The following is a 19369-nucleotide window of genomic DNA, read 5'->3' as shown; positions in this document are numbered from 1 at the left end:
TACCGGTAACAAATCTAGCAGCCCTCTTCTGAGCTGCTTTCATGTCTTCCTTCGATCCGACCTGGTACGATCCCAAACACTTGAGCAGTACTCAAGAATAGGTCACACCACCATCCTTTATGCACTCTCCGTAACAGATGAACCACTCTTTCCTAAAATTCTCCTAAAAAACCAAAGTCGACCATTTGCCTTCCCTACCACAGTTTTCACATTCTCATTCCACCTCATATGGCTTTGCAACATTACGCCCAGATATTTAAATGACTTGGCTGTGTCAAGCTAGACAGTAGGAATACTGTATCTGAACATTACAGGCTTGTTCTTCCTACTCATCCACATTAACTTACATTTTTTTCCACATTTAGGGCTAGCTGTCATTCATCACACCAACTTTAAATTTTGTCTAAGTTGTCTTGTATTTTCCTACAGTCACTCCACTTTGACACCTTACTGGCATCACGGCATCAGAAAACAACCACAGAACAACCACAGACTGCTGCCCACCCTGACTGCCAAATCATTTATATAAAGAGAGAGAACAACAGTGGTCCTATTGCACTTCCTTGGGGCACTCCTGACAATACCGTTGTGTCTGATGAGTACTCACCATTGAGGCCAGCATACTGGCTTCTATTATTTTAGAAGTCTTCAAGCCACTCCCGTATCTGTGAACTTATTCTATGTGCTCATACATTCGTTGATAGCCTGCAATGGGGCACTATGTCAGACGCTTTCTGGAGATCTAGAAGTATGTAATCTGTCTGTTGGCCTTCATCCGTAGTTCTCAATGTATCATGTGAGAAAAGGGCAAGCTGAGTTTCACACAAGTGATACTTTCTAAAACCATTCATGGATATAAGCTGCTTAGTCTCAAGAAAGTTCATTATATTTGAACTGAGAATGTGTTCAAGGATTCTGCAGCAAACAAAAGTTCAGGTTATTGGTCTGTAGTTTCGTGGGCCCATTCTTTTACCTTTCTTATACATTGGAGTCACCTGCACTTTTTCCCAAGCACTTGGGACTTTGTGCTGGGTAAGAGATTCACGATAAATGCAAGCTAGGTACGGGGCCAATGCCGTTGAGCACTCTATGTAAAATCGAACTGGGATTCCATCCAGACCTGGTGAGTTATTTGATTTCAAATCTTTAAGTTGCATTTCTATGCCAGGTATGCTTGTTTCTATGTCGTCCATATAAGAGTCTGTCTGATGGTCAAATGATGATATATTTGTATGGTTCTCATGTGTGAACGATTTCTTGAACATTAAATTTAAAACTTTGGCATTCATTTTGCTAACTTCACCTGCCACATCAGACTGGTCAACAAGGGACTGAATGGAAGCCTTAGATCCACTTAGTAATTTTACATACAGCCAGAAGTATTTTGGGTTCTCTGCCAGATCCTTTGCTAAGGTGTGATGATAGTATCTTCTCTAGTAGTAACTACAAACCAAAGCTTTCATCAGTTGGTCTCCCTCCATAATAGCTGCAAGACGTCTAGCATGTTGGAGGAAGACATATTAATACTATCCACAGTCACAGAGGCCTCCTTTTACACTCTAAAGATAAAAAATGGTGGCATTTCTGATTTTGTTAAAGTAAGCAAAGTATGCTGGCTTCTTTTTATTTTTATATCACTTTGCCCGACAACATCCACATTGCAAATAAAAATTTGTGGAGGTGCTTCACCAGTCTGGTGTTATGCTCCTTTCAACTGAATTTATTATCAGTTTGTAATCCCAGGACTATTACCATCAACCATTTTAGCTGTATCTTAGACATATCCTGAGAGGAAACCTTTCACAAGCTCTCAACTACGTGTAGTGCATCTGTTCAAAGTTAGTGACAACAAACTGGCTATGAACCTTTTATTAATGTTCACAAAAGACATCTTTTGAAGTGCATATTGATGGAGATAATGAAACAGGGTACATTTTGATAAAATATTTATTATGTTTTACATTCAGCTTACCAATCCATCCTCAGCCCATAACACTGTGTCACAAAATTGCTAACTTAGCATGGTGAGGCATACAGACAATACGTTTTGATTATATTTACACAACTGCAGTGAAGGGAAAGTCAGGTCATGTGGCATGCAACTGATCTATCCCACTGAACTCAGTATGCAGTGCCTTGTGGTCTTAAAGCGTTGACATCATCACCGTTTTTTCTTTGACTCGGCACGGACTTCTGGTGTAGCATGCCTTCGGCGGCACCTGCGAACCACAAAGAGGCAGAGCAACACTGGTACCAGCGTGCAGACTGCAACGGCGGCTGCAACATCAAGCAATGCCAGCTGCCACCAGTAGAGGTCCAGTGCTGCACTGCGCAAGTGTGTTGCACCACCGTGCCGCAGCACATACTCAGTCCAGAAGATGGCGCGCTCCAGAGGCTGCTGGGGCTGGTCATGGAACAGTTGCGACAGCTCTGCTGCACGCTGCCGGTACCTGAAACATCATAAAAGTTCAAGCTGCATGAAGTTCACATCTTGAGACACACTGGCCTTTGTACCGAAAGGGTAATGCACGTGGCTAGCCACTGAAATTTCAACACCATGAAGGCTGAAAGGAAGAAACAACAGATTGGGATGAACTGCACTACATACAAATGATTAACATTTCAACAAAGCCATGTAAAGTAGGTAGGAGAAATGACGTGTACATTCCATATACAAGGAAAGATTATGCAGCAGGCATTTAATTCAGAAATCACATTTTAATGTTGTTTGTGTGGAGATTGTGTTATGCCTCATGTAAGAATGAGAAATGTTGTTGAGCACATGCTACAATTCAACAGTGGCTAGATAGTGGTTTATCATTCACCTGTGTTACTGCTCATGTTGGTCAAGATTCATTGATTGTCATGTGGAATAGATGGGTTCAGGAGGGCCATACTCAACACCATGCAATGTTCCCATGTGACTGCACCCAAGACAACAAGTACATAGTTTGATCAGATGTGCAGGATCAAACAGTCATGTCACATACCTTCAGTTAGTGAATGGACTTTTTTCCCAGCAAGACAAGTGTTCACAAGGACAGTGCGATGATACATGATACATGGAGCACCCCAGACTGTCAATATGGTGACCACAGGTGCTGTCCCAAAGAGCCCCAGATTTGTGTGTAACAGCATGACATACATATCCATTTGTGGAAGCTCCAAGGAGAATGAACATTGTCAGATTGCCTTCATCATCATCATCATCCAGACCAAGCCCATGGTTTTAACTGTATGAAGTGACACTGAGTGCATAATGTGATCACCTCTGGCTCACACAGCCAGTAATTTCTCTACATTTCTTATGTTTTAAGGCTGTTGTGTTTGTGTCACGAATTCAAAAGATAATGCTGATCACTTGTGACAACTTAATAAAATCATTTCTCACTCACTTTTTTTTAACATGTAAGCACCTACTTCTTTTACACAAGAGAATTCCTAGGTTATATTTTTGTGGCATTCATATTGGACACTTAAGTGCTTTCAACTGGCCACAAAAATAGTCAATACCAAATAATTCTCATACAGACATGCTGCTAGAAATCCACAGATACACTGTCATATAGCCAAATATATAACAGTGCAGAGGGTTCTCTCAGCTTTGTTGCTGGTGCAGTTTGCAAGTAGTAATATGTGCTTTCAGTATGATAATCTACCCAATACTGCTTAGAACTGACACACTGCACAGAAGTGACAAAAAGCTCAATTTCCACCACAGTTCAAGTCATTCTGTGCAATCATTCTTTACTTGCAGAAACACAGTGTGAAGACTGAAATCTTCATGCCAAGTACTTCTATAAGAGCCCTATGTACCCACTTTTCTCCAATTTTCAGAGGGGTGATTCATGACGAGAGCACTCATGCTCCTTATCACAGAACACGTAATACAGGCAGTACAAATCAGTATGGAATAAGCCTCACTTCCTCCCCCTTTATAAAAATAGTTCTGCAGAAGTATAATTAATTTTGCGCATACAAAAGTGAACTGAAAGACATTCTGAGTAACTCGGTGTACAATAACAACAATAATAATCAATTATTGACAATATTGTGTAAATGGATAGCTAAAAAATCTACTCACCAAGCGGCACCAGGGGAACTCACACAAAAGGGTTTAACTTTTACAAGCTTTTGGAGCCAGTGGCATTTCTTCTGGTAGAAGAGTTGAAGGGGAAGGAAGAGGGGTGAAGGGAAAGGACTAGAGGGGTTTAGGGAAAGGGGTACAGTTCAGAAAAGTCACCCAGAACCCTGGGTCAAGGGAGACTTACCAGATGGGCTGAGAAGGATGACTGATAATTGGGGACTGCACCAGAGAAGATTTGAAAACCTGAGAGCTTAAACGTGGAAGACAGGGTAAGATTCAAGATAGAGATTACTACTAAAACATCATACAAGAGTAAATAAGAGTGGAAAGCGAAATAAATTGTATGTAACAGACATGGCAGGGGGGGGGGGGGGGAGGAGGGGGGGAGACGGCAAAAAATAGGTCAGAAAACGAAAAGTGTACGAAGCTAAAATGGAGTGAAGAAAGGAGTAGTTTCCGTGAAGAAATGCTGAGATGGATGGAACTGAGATAATTAAGGCCAAGTGGGTGGTGAGAACGAAGAACATGTTGTAGTGCTAGTTTCCACGTGCGGAGTTCTGAGAAACTTGTCTGGGGGAAGACTCTACATGGTGTGTATGGTGAAACAGGCACCGACTTCATGACTGTCATGTTGTACACCATGCTCTGCAATTTTTATCCTGTTGCAGAGCATACTGTGCAACATGACAGTCTTGACCTATTTTTCCCCCAGACACCAGTTTCTCAGAACTTCACAGGTGGGAACTAGCACTACAATATGACCTTGGTTCTTGCCACTCACTTGGCATTAATTTACATTAATTCCTTCCATCTCAGCATTTCTTCACAGTAACTACTCCTTTCTTCATTACATTTTAGTTTTGTATGCCTTTCATTTTCTGACCTGTCTATTTTTCGCCATCCACTCTCCCACCTCTGTTATATACAATGCACTTAGCTTTTCACTGCTATTAACTCATGCACAGTGTTTTATTAGTAATCTCTGTCTTTCATGTTACTGTGTTTTCCACAATTAAGCTGTTAGGTTTTCAAATCTTATCCAGTGCAGTTCCCAACTACCTGTCTTTCCTTCTCAGCCCATCTGGTAAGTCTCCCCTGACCTGGGGTTCTGGGTGATTTTTCTGAACTGTACCCCTTTCCCTAAACCTCTCCAGTCATTTTCCTTCATACCACTTCCTTCTATGTGCAACAAGTAGTTCAGATATAGAAATTTATCATAACTTTCCTCTACACAGCTATGGAAATAATACATATTCAACAACCTAGTAACCAATATTTTATGTGCTGCAATACAACAAAGTAGTTTACAATGAGACAATTTTCAATTTTTTATTTAAAATCAGTTGTACAATTTTCCATTCTATGAGTTTGTACAATTTTTAATTAATTTAAAACAAAACTTAAAATTTGCAATCAGATTCAAGATTTCAGATAAAGGTCAAAACTTATTAAAAACATATGCTACACAGCTCATTTATGTTCTAAGCTCTGTTATGTAAGAATTTCAGCAGTATTTTATTGAAAGTATTTTCATTTTATTGTAAAGAAGTTACTAAAAACAAAAGAAATCAGACTATGTTAGTTACTCACATAGAAACCAGAAATGTTTTTATACGTTTATTTAAGCCTCAGGAAAACATGTACAAACAAACTTATTTTCTATGTAGTCTCATGAATAGGAGACACAGTTTTTCCAGTGGATAGGTAGTTTCTTGATGAAATTTTCATAAAATGAATGTGGCTACTACAGCAGCCAGTTGCACAAGAACACTTCGGCAGTGACATCCTCATAAAACCTGTGTCCTCTGTCTGCTTCCTTTATTCACCCAAACACATGAAAATCACAGGTCGATAAGTGCAGACTGTAGAGAGGATGTTCTAGAGTGGTCCAGAACAATTCCTGAATTTGGTATGGTGGTACATTGTAACACATCATACATTATCAGGGGTGAACGTCACTCTTTAATATGGCACGGATTACGTTCGTCTCATCCAGTTCCCTACCTATCTTTGACAAATGTGTAGAAACATACTAGACGGCACTGGTGTATGGAATGATGTCACTGGGGACAAGAATGGCACCAGGTAGTGTTCTTGTTTATTTGAAATTATGACCACATTTTGGTTTGCCGCAGACAGGAGAAGTGACATCACAGTGACAGCATTTGCACAAGACGTACAGTGCCAACTCAGTGCCTTATGGTGTGGGGTGCCACTGGGTACAAGCACTTTTTTGTTTTGTGAACGTAAGTGTAATTATCTGTGTGTTTGCATCTATTTACTCTGGACAATGGCGTTTTCTCTCATAAGTACAATTTGCTTTATTCTGACTGCTAGTAACTCGAGTGATCAAGGAAAATCATCTCATTACTGCATCATTGGCTGCTCAAAGTCAGCTGCTGCTCAATTATAGTAATATCTATGATTGCTGAAGAGGACACATATTACCACAAATGTGTCAAAAAAATTTACATGGGCGACTCTTCATAAACTCTTAGAAACCTATTTTTATTATTCTATTAGTAGTTGTTCTTCCCTCCCTTTCCACATTCTTTGCTGTAGAAGAGGAAAAATTTACGACTCTTAGTACTTAATACAACAGCACACTGAAAAGTAATGCCTCTGAATTTTTTATGAGAACACTCTTAAAACTTTTTAAATAAAATAAATGTTATTAACATTCTACATCTTTATTCTTCATGTCAAGCTGAAAATATACACGAAACAGTTAACAATGAGCCTATTGCCTCAAGGCCCTCAGTCAATGGAGAAGGAGGAGTTGGCCACTAGTAAGTCTTTCAGGCTCCTTTTAAACTGATCTTTGTTTGTAACTAAATTTTTAATGTTTGCTGGCAAATTATTGAAGGTGAGTGTTACTGAGTAGTGGACCCCTTTTTTAACTAAAGTAAGTGCTATTAAGTCCTTGTGCAGATCATTTTTGTTCCTGGTATTGTATGTATGAACTGAGCTGTCTGTTTGGAAAAAAGATATATATTATTTAGGACAAATTTCAGTAAGGAGTAAATATACTGAGAGGCAGTAGTTAGTGTACCCAATTCTTTGAAGAGGTTTCTATAGGACATCCGTGAATTTACTCCACAAATAATATGTATTACACGCTTTTGGACTCTGAAAACTTTTGTTTGACTTGAAGAGTTACCCCAAAATATTATACATTATGACATTATGGAACGAAAGTAGGCAAAGTATGCAAGCTTTTTCATTTTTATGTTGCCTATGTCAGCTAACACTTTAATTGCAAATACAGATTTGTTAAGACGTTTCTGCAGTTCTGTGGTGTGCTCCTCCCAACTGAATTTATCATCAAGTTGTAATCCCAGGAATTTAAGACTGTCAACCTCTTCTATCTGCTCTTCTTCATACTTTATGCATATGCTGAGTGGAAACCTCTTACAGGTTCTGAATTGCATATAGTGAGTCTTTTTGAAGTTTAATGTCAGTGAGTTGGCTTTAAACCATTTATTAGTAACCATGAAAATATCATTAGCAGATCTTTGTAACTTACAACTAACAACAATTACAGGTGATTTTAATGTATGTTTTCCAAATGAGAGCAATAGAAAAGTAGGTTTAGAACAATTAGTTGAATCTCTTAGCCTGATGCCACTGGTAGATTTTCCAATTAGGGTTACTAATAAATGTCAAAGTTTGATTGACAGTACATTTACCGATAAGTCAAGAGTCAACAGCATCAGTGTAGGTCCAATTGTAAATGACCTTTCTTACAATGATGACCAATTACTTACACTCACTGACCTCAATCTGTGCAACAGTTCTGATCATTCTTGGAAATATTTTAGGATGATAAATTTTGAGAACCTTAAAAATTTTAACAAGAGCCTGCAACAGATAGACTGGAGTCCAGTTTACAGCGAAACAGATGTAAATAAAAAGCATAATACATTTTAAAATGAACTCATTTCTCACTCTGAAGTTAACATTAAAAAAAAATGTTAGAAACTACTATGTAATCACTGATGAGAAGACATGGCTCACTGCAGGAATAAAAACATCCTGCAGAACAAAGAGGATACTGTACTATATAGTTCTTTCACAACTTGTATGACTGAAAGAAACTTCAGCACTATAGCACTCTAAAGAATGTAATAAATAAATCTAAGAGTATGTGAACAAAAACTGAAATTGATAAATAAAAAAAACAATTTGAGACGCAATAAAGAAGGAAACTGGAAGAAAAACAGGAAACATGACACAGATAGAAATTAAACAAGGTGGTGATATTACAAAGAAAGTTGAAATGGTTGCAGAAATATTGAACAAACATTTTTTAACAGCAGAAGGAAAGGCAGGCTGTAAAGGACCTGTGGACAAAGTACTGTCTCTTTACAGAAAGTTATCAGCATCAGAACCCCACAGATATCCTTACCTTTTATTACATTAAATGAGAGTAAAAGGATAAGTAAGTCATTAAAAAATAAAAGGTTCAGTCTTATAATGTAATAGGTATCTAAAAACTAAGATTCTGTAACTTACCAAATGAAAGCGTTGGTGCATTGATAGAAACAATAACAATAACAAACACACACAAATTTCAAGCTTTCGCAACCCACGGTTGCTTCATCAGGAAAGAGGGAAGGAGAGGGAAAGATGAAAGGATGTGGGTTTTAAGGGAGAGTGTAAGGAGTCATTCCAATCCTGGGAGCGGAAAGGTAAGTCTTTCCGCTCCCGGGATTGGAATGACTCCTTACCCTCTCCCGTAAAACCCACATCCTTTCGTCTTTCCCTCTCCTTCCCTCTTTCCTGATGAAGCAACCGTGGGTTGTGAAAGCTTGAAATATGTGTGTGTGTGTGTGTGTGTGTGTGTGTGTGTGTGTGTGTGTGTGTGTGTGTGTGTGTGTGTTTGTTATTGTTATTGTTTCTATCAACGCACCAACGCTTTCGTTTGGTAAGTTACAGAATCTTTGTTTTTAGATACATATATCCCCCGTGGAATGTTTCCCTCTATTATATCATATCATTATAATGTAATAGGATAGATAAAAATCTACTCACCAAGCAGTGACACAAAAACACACAGATAAATGAAGGTTATACTATCGAGTAGATTTTTATCCATCTGATTACATTATATTGTCAAAAATTGATTATTTTCATTGTTATTTAAGTCCAGTTTTAAGCAACAAATTCAACACATCTCTCCAAGAAGGAGTTGTCCCTGATAGACTAAAACTGGCTGCAGTGATATCACTCTTAAAAGGTGATAAAAATGATGTTACAATCTACTATGCAACCTCCTTTTTAACTGTCTTTTCAAAAATTCTTGAAAAACTTACGCACAGATTGATTGTTGATCATCTCAACTGCCATAATATCCTCATCAATAGTCACTTTAGGACTTTTTTTTTTTACTGAACAAGCAATATTCTCTTCTCACAATCAAGACCTGGAATTCATTAACAAAACAATGTCTCCTGTAGGTATTTTCTGTGATCTCTCAAAGGCATTTGACTGTGTAAACCATCAAATTCTTTTGAAAAAGGCAGAATATTATGGTTTAGGTGGTGCTGTTGGTTTGGGGCTTCAGTAATACCTTAAGGACCAAAAGCAGACTGTAATGCTGAATGGTTCATCCAGAGAACCTGCCTCATCTGAGTGGGGAACCTTAAAATGTGGAGTGCCACAAGGCTGTTTTACTTCCACTGCTATTTCTAATTTTCATTAATGACCTCCCTCTTTGTTCCGATACGAAGATACATTTACTTGTTCTGCAGATGACACTACAATTCTCATTAATGAATTGTCTGGCAACAATCTTTAACAAACTATGAACAATGATTTCACTGCATTTTTAAATTGGTTTTTCTCAAATGGTCTCTCACTCAATACAGATATAACCCATTATTTGAGGTTTCTGTTGCGACCCGCCGATCTTTAGAAGTGTCACCGCGCAGTTACACGCATCCTCTACATGCGGCGCTGCCTGCCAGCGATGCAGCAGCCGCGCCACCTAAGCGGCCAGCCAGCCAGTGGCCGCTAGACTTGGACTCAGTGCTTATTTGACTGTTACCATGTACACATGTCTCACTTTGTCTACTTGTTCTGTGACTTACATGTATTGTGTCGTCTTTGAAATATGAGTGTTCAACTTGACGTCACAACAGTTTCATACACCACAAATAAATCTTGAAGTAGTTAATATAAAGTGTAGAGATCAACCAAAACAAACAGCTGAGGATACAAACTTCCTGGGTGAATATATGGACAGCAAATGTAATTGGTCAACCCACATTCTTCATATTTTTAAGAGACGTAGCTCAGCAATATTTGCTCTACAAGTTATTGCATCTGTGGCTGAAATAGTCACTTTCATTCATTAATGTCACATGCTGTTATATTCTGGGGGAACCAACAGCCTGAAAAAAAAAATTTCACTGCACAAAAATAAGTTATCAGAATAATTAGTCTTGTCCATCAAAGACACGCTTGCAAGTACGTGTTTCAAAGGAGGAGGATCCCTACCACCTTCTCAAAGCATAAGTTTTCCTCTTGTCCTTTGTCTCTAATAACCTTTCCCTGTAAAAAATAACAGTGAATATCATGACTACAACACAAGACCCAAAGTAACTTCCTGGCAGATTAAAACTGTGTGCCGGACTGAGACTCGAACTCAGGACCTTTGCTTTTCGCAGGCAAGTGCTCTACCATCTGAGCTACCCAAGCAAGACTCACACCCCATCCTCACAGCTTTACTTCCACCAGTACCTCGTCTCCTACTTCCCAAACTTCACAGAAGCTCTCCTGTGAACCTTGCAGAACCAGCACTCCTAGAAAAAAGGATATTCCGGAAACATGGCTTAGCCACAGCCTGGTGGATCAGTCCTGAACGAGATTTTCACTCTGCAGCAGAGTGTGCGCTGATATGAAACTTCCTGGCAGATTAAAACTGTGTGCCGGACCGAGACTCGAGACCTTTGCCTTTCGCGGGCAAGTGCTCTACCAACTGAGCTACCCAAGCACGACTCGCGCCCCCATCCTCACAGTTTTGCTTCCACCAGTACCTTGTCTCCTACTTTCCAAACTTCACAGAAGCTTTCCTGCGAACCTTGCAGAACTAGCACTCCTGGAAGAAAGACTGGCAGGAGAGCTTCTGTGAAGTTTAGAAAGTAGGAGACGAGGTACTGGCAGAAGTAAAGCTGTGAGGAAGGGGCGTGAGTCGTGCTTGGGTAGCTCAGATGGTAGAGCACTTGCCTGCGAAAGGCAAAGGTCCTGAGTTCAAGTCTCGGTCCGGCACACAGTTTTAATCTGCCAGGAAGTTTCGTATCAGCACACACTCCACTGCAGAGTGAAAATCTCATTCTGGAAACATCCCCTAGGCTGCGGCAAAGCCATGTCTCCGCAATATCCTTTCTTCCAGGAGTCCTAGTTCTACAAGGTTCACAGTAGAGCTTCTGTGAAGTTTGGGAAGCAGGAGACGAGGTACTGGTGGAAGTAATGCTGTGAGGATGGGGGCGTGAGTCGTAATCGGGTAGCTCAGATGGTTGAGCAGTTGCCCATGAAAGTCAAAGGTCCGGAGTTCGAGTCTCGATCCGGCACACAGTTTCAGTCTGCCAGGAAGTTTCATATCAGTGCACACTCTGCTGCAGAGTGAAAATCTCATTCTAGAACCAAAGTAGTTTGCACACTGAACTGAAATGTCTAAATTGGCTTAAAAAAGGAGTTTATTACTCCATCATTAAGCTGTTTAATGTACCCCCAATGCATATCAAATGCCTTCACAAACAACTGCCAAAATTTAAACAAATTCTGAAAGAGTACCTATTACAGAAATCTTTTTATATGGTCAATGAATTTGAGAGAGAAAACGAATACCATCACTAAACTTAAAACTGTTTTACAAATACCTATTTGAGCATTATCACAGACATTCAAAAATCCTGTTTTGGTGTTACTGCATTTATTTATTGATTTTAATACTTAGCTAAAATTTGATTCCTGTATATTTACTAATTCTTTCTCAGTGTTACACAACTTTCTGTTAATTGAGTCAATATTTTTAACTTTATACTTTATTTACATTGTATCTTTTATTGTATGTGCAATTAGACACATTCTGTATCCTTGTGATTTGTTCCCAAAACAGCCACTCTGGCAATGAACACATTTTGCCAAAGGAGAAACCAGTTTGTTGATACCATAACTGTAGAAACTGTGGCTCTATTGAGAGAGCCACAACCTCATCTGTGCTTGCACCGCTTCATCACTATCAAAGTGATGTCCTCGAAGGTGTTTTTTAATTTATGGAAACAGAAGAAAATCGGATGGGGCCAAGTCAGGGCTGTATGGAGTGTGACTGATGCTAGTGAACCCAAGGTGTTGGATTATTGGAGATGTTGCAATGGTCATGTGTGGTCTGGTGCTGTCATGCTGAAGGAGGTGGCGTTTAATATGTGGATGAACTCTTCACATTCAAAACTTGATTACAACACACTGTTTCTCATCCAACAATACAATGAAGTTACACCGCCATGCACAGGGTGACATTTATTGAACTATATGGGGGAAGGAAAAAAAAAAAAAAAAAAGCTGAAAACTATATTACACACACACTTTATTCAACATGTAAACATCACTACACATTTTTGGATTTAGGTTGTGGCATGGCCAATATGCCTGCCATTATTGGTGATGTTGTGACACAGATGAATAGCAAAGTTCTGCATGACCCGCTGAAGTGTCGGAATATCGATGCTGTCGAAGACCTCCTGAATGGCTATCTTCACCTTAGTAATGGTGTTGAGGTTATTGCTGTATACCTTGTCTTTAATATAGCCCCACAAAAGAGGCATGTGTTCAGGTCTGGAGAATATGGTGGCCAATCAAGGCCCATATCAATGGCCTCTGCATACCCCAGAGCCAGAATGCAGTCCCCAAAATGCTCCTTCAGGACATCAAACACTCTCCTGCTTCAATGTGGTCAAGAACCATCTTGCATGAACCACATCTTGTCAAAATCAGGGTCAATTTGGATAATGGGGATGAAATCATCTTCCAAAATCTTCATGTACTGAAACTTCCTGGCAGATTAAAACCGTGTGCTGGACCGAGACCCAAACTCGGGTCCTTTGCCTTCCACGGGCAAGTGTTCTATCACGTACTGTTCGGTAGTCACCGCACCATCAAGGAATAGCACATTAATTATTCCATAACTGGACACTGCACACCACACAGTCACCCATTGAGGGTGATTCTCATTCCCCCATATGTGCCAATTTTGCTTATTGAGGAACCCATCCAGATGAAAGTGGGCTTCGTCACTAAACCAAACCACACAGTGCACACTAATTCCCATCATACCCACAGCCAACCATGCAATCTGAATGTCCTAACGCAAACCATTCAGCAGTTATGACAATTTTATTTCAGGTAGTTCTATAACTGTCACCCTGTACATGCTACAATTCAAGGTCCTCTACTAGCAGAGGGCTGCAAATAGCTAGATGTGAAGAATAAAGATGTAGAATGTTAATAACATTTGTTTTATTTAAAAATCTTTAAGAGCTATCACACTAAAAAATCATCAGAGGCATTACTTTTCAGCATGACCTCACATCCTAAGCAAATCTTTCATTAAAAAAACTATTGACAATAACCCCGAAAATGCATTTCAGTTCACTAATTTTATTATTATCCAGTTTCCACTTAAGTTTAGGTCTCAGTGCCTGCAATTGTACAAACATAGGAATAAAACTGTAAAATTAGTCATTCACCCAAAGGTTCGTTTCAATAACAAAGTACTTTTCTATGCCTGGTCCTACTGGGGTTTATAAGCCTTCACCTTCAACCTGGGGTACTTGTAATATGAAAGCTAAGTCACAATGTAACTTGGCGTTTTCTCTCCCATAGAAACCATACCCAGAAGAATAAATGATTTATCTTACAGAACAAATTCTTAGACTGGTCAGGGATCAAACTCTAAAAGTCATTATTTATAATATAAATATCATTATTAAAAAAGTGGTTACTTTCCAATTGTGAAATCTTTGATGATCTAAATAACTGTCTATCACTTCAGGTGAATATTTACTTCCCTCTATAAATAACCAAATAAACTGCCCTAGCTTAGCACTGAACAGAATGGTAATGATGGACATGCTAATAGAAATGAATGAATTAACTTACTTTTGCTGAGTTAAAACTTCATTGATTGCCCACAGTAATGACTCTTCTGTTACATTGTGGAATAGTAATTTAACTGCATATCCTTTGTCCTCAGCTCGAATCAAATTCACTTTCTGATCACCAAATAGTGGTATTCCTACAACTGGAACTCCATGGTAGACAGCTTCTTGAAGACTCAGTAAGCCACCATGTGATATAAACAACACAACATTTTTATGTCCTGTACAAAATAAAATAACATTATTGACATTTTTCCCCCATATATCTTAGAAAGCACACACACAGACAGAGAGAGAGGGGGGGGGGGGGTTAAAAGGACATAAGAGTTCAAACATAGTGATACTCGCGTAACAAGGTGACCTCCTCAATAGTAACTAGGACATATTTCAAAACCTAAATCATTCTTTCTATAAACTTGGTATTCTAAGGGAAATGGGCAGAAGGAGCCAGGTAAACTTGATTCGCAAGACCCATATAAAACTGTAAGTTGACAAATGTTAAACAAAATACTTTGCTACATGATATCTAGCAAGCCTTGTAACTAGATAGAAAAATTCTTGAGAGGCAGAATGCAGCAAGAAATCCTGGATGGACAGCCCTCTACAGCCACAGGAGTAAAATCAGGTCTGCCCCAGGAAACTATAATAGTGCTATTACTGTCCGTACCATTGGTAACTGATAGAATAGGGTATTTATTATGTGTACAGACTTTTTTTGGATGATTTTATATCCTTAACAAGTGATATTCAGTCAATATTGTAGCAACAATCAGTTAGACCTGGGCTAAAACCAACCATGTGAAAAGGTAAACAGTTTTTGACAAACCAAAGAAACGTTTTGAACTTCACAAAATATTAAAAAGTAGTAATCTTTGGATATAGAATTAATTAATTTCAACTGGACTCAGTCATGTCACACTAATGTATTAGAATCTGACATGAAGACAACAAATTCTCATTTTAGATCAAGCGCACGACAAGCAGTGATTTATTAATAAATACTGGGTAAGTGAATTCTGTCAACGAAAGAGATCCCTTATAAAACATTTATATGGCTCACAATTTATTAAAGTTCTATTAGTTGGGAACATGTCCAGTCAGCAATCAGACAAACAGCAGGCACCAAGCACACATAAATAAAAGCAAAATTAATTATCACAGTCTACTTTGCTTTGCTGTGGTTGGTGTTTCAAATGCTGAGAAGTCTGAACTTGCACATACTGTAGGAAAACACACCTAAAACTTCGAAGGATTTGTTTTGAGAATAATATCTACAACTGTTCTTTAGCCCTTTGTGTATCATTCTCATTGATAAAGTGAATATAAAATTATGAGACAAAACATGTGGCCAGTACTTATCTTCATAATGTGACATTTTAGTACTGTCATGAGACACACAAAAAATACATACACTAACCTAGCTTTCAGTTGCAGTTTCAATGAGTGAATTTTCCGTTTTATTCAACTGTCGATCAAATTAGAGCAGTAATAGCTAACACAGAAAAAATATACCTAATCAATTTGTTACGTAAAAGGATTGAGAAGAAACCCTTATTTATGTTACAAAGACAAGGCACAGATAAAATTTTGGTATTGTAAATATAAGGACACAGATAATGTTCAGGATTCTAGAATGAGGCAAGAAATATAAATTGAGTCTATGGTATACCAAACATCTTCTTTCAATACTAACTATTAACTAACAAAAAAATCATTATTCTTAAATGATTTAAGTTCATTGCTTAATGATGACAGGATAAGACAATCTCAGACCAAAAATTAAGTATATTACCCAAAATATCATTTTGGGGAAACCATTTCCCAAGATGTACATTATTTGGCTTCCCAACCATAGTATCTTGATCCCATTTCCACAGTACTTCTTGCTTCAGTTTTGAGAAAGCTTTCATAAAGGCAATGAACTTGTCATTTGGCATTTCAGAAGCTTGAACATTTGTTCCCAAACTGAAGAATATAACTCCTTCTTTTGAATTATCCAAAATTGTTTTAAGGTCCTGCAACATCAAAAAGTGAACATTACTAAAACCTGTATTACTGGCTGACAAATACTATATATTCTTTCTTTTGATACAACACCTAATTTTCCTTGCAAATAAAGTTTCATAATTACTAATACAATAAATAACCTATGATTCATGAAGTTTAACAAAACACATACAGTGAAATGAGTACATTCATTCGTTCAAATGTAAACTTGACAGCACATAAAACTGGAAATGGAAAATCACAGCCAGAGTCGAAGTCTAACACAGTACTGACACAAATAATATGTATCATGCCATTTTCCTGGGTTACGCTGAAAACACATAGAAGAAGAATTATTGTGGTAATTACCTGTATTGGCTGACAGTAGTTGAACAAAGATTGTATACCTGTTGTAAATATACTAGTCACAGTGTATTTGTGTTACTCCAGGAATGTTGAATCAGATTGTGTACATGTATGGAAAGTGGTTGGTATTGAATTGTAAAGAGAAGGAGCAATAAAATACAGTCATCATCACGAGATCACTGGCGAGCCTCCAATTCAGTTACATCATCTTCTCATTTTATTAATCACGAAGTCAGTTTTCAGGTGGAATGGATTCTATAGGACATGGGGTGCTGTGGATGACCCTGCACCATGGTTGATACTATTTCACAGATCCACTGTGAGAGCTGTCCAGATTCACTATTTGGGCCCACAGTGAGGAGTCCCTATGACCATAAATTACTCTTTCTTTACAGGTTCTGCTGATGCACCTGCAGTTTCTGTGGAGCATTGCAAACTGGATTAGAAACTAGATCTAATATTCATAATAAACACAATGTACTAAGAGAGAATTCATTCTGTCAGTATTCTAGTGCTATTCCAAGAAAATACAACAACCTTTCTGCAAATGAACTATACTGTTATTAGCTACATAAGCACTTAAGAGGGAAACTTCTGCTGGTTGCCACTATAGCTGAATGAATGTCATGTGGCAGTCTTTGTAACTGGTTAGAGGGCCATCAACTACAGATGGAAGATAATTAAATAGTGGAACATCATCACACAACAGTAAACAAACTGCATCACAACAGACAGCATATCAACGGCAGCAGTATAGTGTCTACAGAAGTTCCACAAACACTATGGGTGTCAGCACAACCCACTGTGCTGCAACAAACAACAAATATCAGGCAGGTGTATAGACATAACCTTCATGTTTGACATCAGTGGTGTGTGCCTGACAGTAAATCGGATAAACATTTGTGCCTGAAGGCGATAAACTCAGCAGTCACAATATGCAACCACAAAGTACTGACTACCAACTTAGGTCTTGCCACACCCTTTACAGTGAAACTTGTATTTGTTAACACCATTGAGCCCTTATTAGGTGCTGATTTACGTGGGCATTATGCATTAATGGTGGTTTAGAGGAGAGGATGACTGCAGATCACAGTCGTCGACAACACAGTAACTGGTACAAAGGAGTGCTCAGCCTAGAGCACGGTACAAAGAATAGTGTACGATATGCTTGCCTTACTGGGTATCTTTGCCCTTGTATATTCTTTGAGGAAAGATGAGTAGTGGCTAGTGTGCTAAATGGTCATTGTTGCTGGAGTGCCAAGATATAATGAAACAGTTTGGGAGTATATGAATAAACAAAGTACTAAAGTGTGTGTGTTTATATTGTGAAAAAGAGCCAATTGCAGTGTAATAAACAGTGTTTCAATGGAACTGCTGCATGTGAAGAATTACTTCCACCTTTCTCATGACTGGTGTGTGGTATGACTGTATTTATCTGACCAGTATTTATTCCTCCCCACACTGATCAGAGTCATTACAATAGACAACACCATGATAAACTGCAAAGAATGCTTTAACCAATTTACAGACACCAGCACAGCACAGAAATGTGCATCATATCAATACCACATCTAGTTAACCCATTTAACAGCACACACACATAATTGCCCTAGAGCACCTAACAGAAACAGAGGCCATATTTGAAGAAACGGTCCAAGCTGGGATAATTCATCATTTTGAGAGCCCATGGTCTTCACCTTCGTACCTCATTCTCAAGAAATGTGCCTAATGGCACCCCTGTGGTGTTTTTCATGCTTTAAATGGCAGGAGAAGACCTGGACAGTTACCCTACACCACACATTCAAGATTTTAGATGTGCATTAGCCGGTCCAAAAGTTTTAAGTATCATACACTGCCACAAAGTGTACAACCAAATAACTGCAGTGCCTTGTGACATCCTGGAGATTGGTAATTACACCCTTTGGTGTACCCCAGCAGTTCAGACACACAGAGTTTGTCTATTAGTTTATGATGGATGTGTGCACCATATAAAAGGAGCAAAAAAGATTGTGGTTCATTACTTTTTGTGCATCTGTGATTTGGCAAATACCATACACTACAAAGAACTCACCACTGCTCAGACTGCAATCCATAACTACAGCATTTACTGGCTGACCCTTCACAGGACTGTGACTTGCCCAAATCCTATGGTCAGGAACCAAGTTAATGTGATGGTGATATGTCTCTTGGTGGAAGCCAAGGCCATTAGATTAGATTAGATTAGATTCAGTTTTCGTTCCATGGACCCAAAAAATGAGATGATTCTCGTGGCTGCTGAACTTGTCAGAAAGTATGACATAAAAACATTTGAATATAATACTTACTACCCTGATCATTGTCAGGAGATTGTCAAAACAGGTGAATACAATGCAGTAAACTGGAACAGCTAATATTTACAGAATTAACACACTGTCAGAATGAAACATTGTTATGCACTATTAATAAAGTTATCATACATAAAATACCTAATCTTGACTGTTGTGACCAAGTGCTGTCAAAACTGAAATCTAAAAGACATTTTTATTCAAGCTGGCTTAACAGTCCCTGTTAAGATATTCATCTGTAGAGTAGAAAGAGTTGCCTATCAAAAAACCATGATTATCTGAAACTAAGTTTTTAATGGTTGCTGGCAATTTATTCAAAATGTGTGTTCCTGAATAGAGGACCTCTTTTGGACCAATGTAAGTGATTTTAGGTCTTTATGTAGATTGCTCTTATTCCTAGTATTGATACTATGTATTGAGCTATTGGTTCGAAGCAGAGATGTATT

At 38.5% G+C, this 19369-nt stretch overlaps 1 protein-coding gene across 4 annotated transcripts in view; it reads right to left on the bottom strand.

Annotated features, from left to right (window-relative positions):
- The window catches only part of LOC126416301 (UDP-glucosyltransferase 2-like), a 394127-nt gene that overhangs the window by 244295 nt on the left and 130463 nt on the right, over positions 1-19369 (bottom strand). Inside the window, exons 4-6 of one of the 4 annotated variants that reach the window (XM_050083964.1) lie at positions 16040-16262; positions 14249-14468; positions 1941-2450 (exon numbers count right to left, since the gene is read on the bottom strand). The exons of 1 other annotated variant lie outside the window; for it this stretch is intronic. In XM_050083964.1, coding sequence (XP_049939921.1) covers positions 2162-2450; positions 14249-14468; positions 16040-16262 — 732 coding nt within the window. In that variant the 3' untranslated portion in view covers positions 1941-2161. Of the gene's footprint in view, positions 1-1940; positions 2451-14248; positions 14469-16039; positions 16263-19369 lie in introns of those variants that run through there. 2 more of the 4 variants (XM_050083971.1, XM_050083977.1) reach the window with 2 other exon arrangements.

The sequence above is a fragment of the Schistocerca serialis genome, chromosome 1 (assembly GCF_023864345.2).
Source record: "Schistocerca serialis cubense isolate TAMUIC-IGC-003099 chromosome 1, iqSchSeri2.2, whole genome shotgun sequence".
In the NCBI taxonomy this organism is placed as follows: Eukaryota; Metazoa; Arthropoda; class Insecta; order Orthoptera; family Acrididae; genus Schistocerca; species Schistocerca serialis.
The sequence above is the reverse complement of the archived record's forward strand: the minus strand, read 5'-3'. Positions and strand labels throughout refer to the sequence as shown.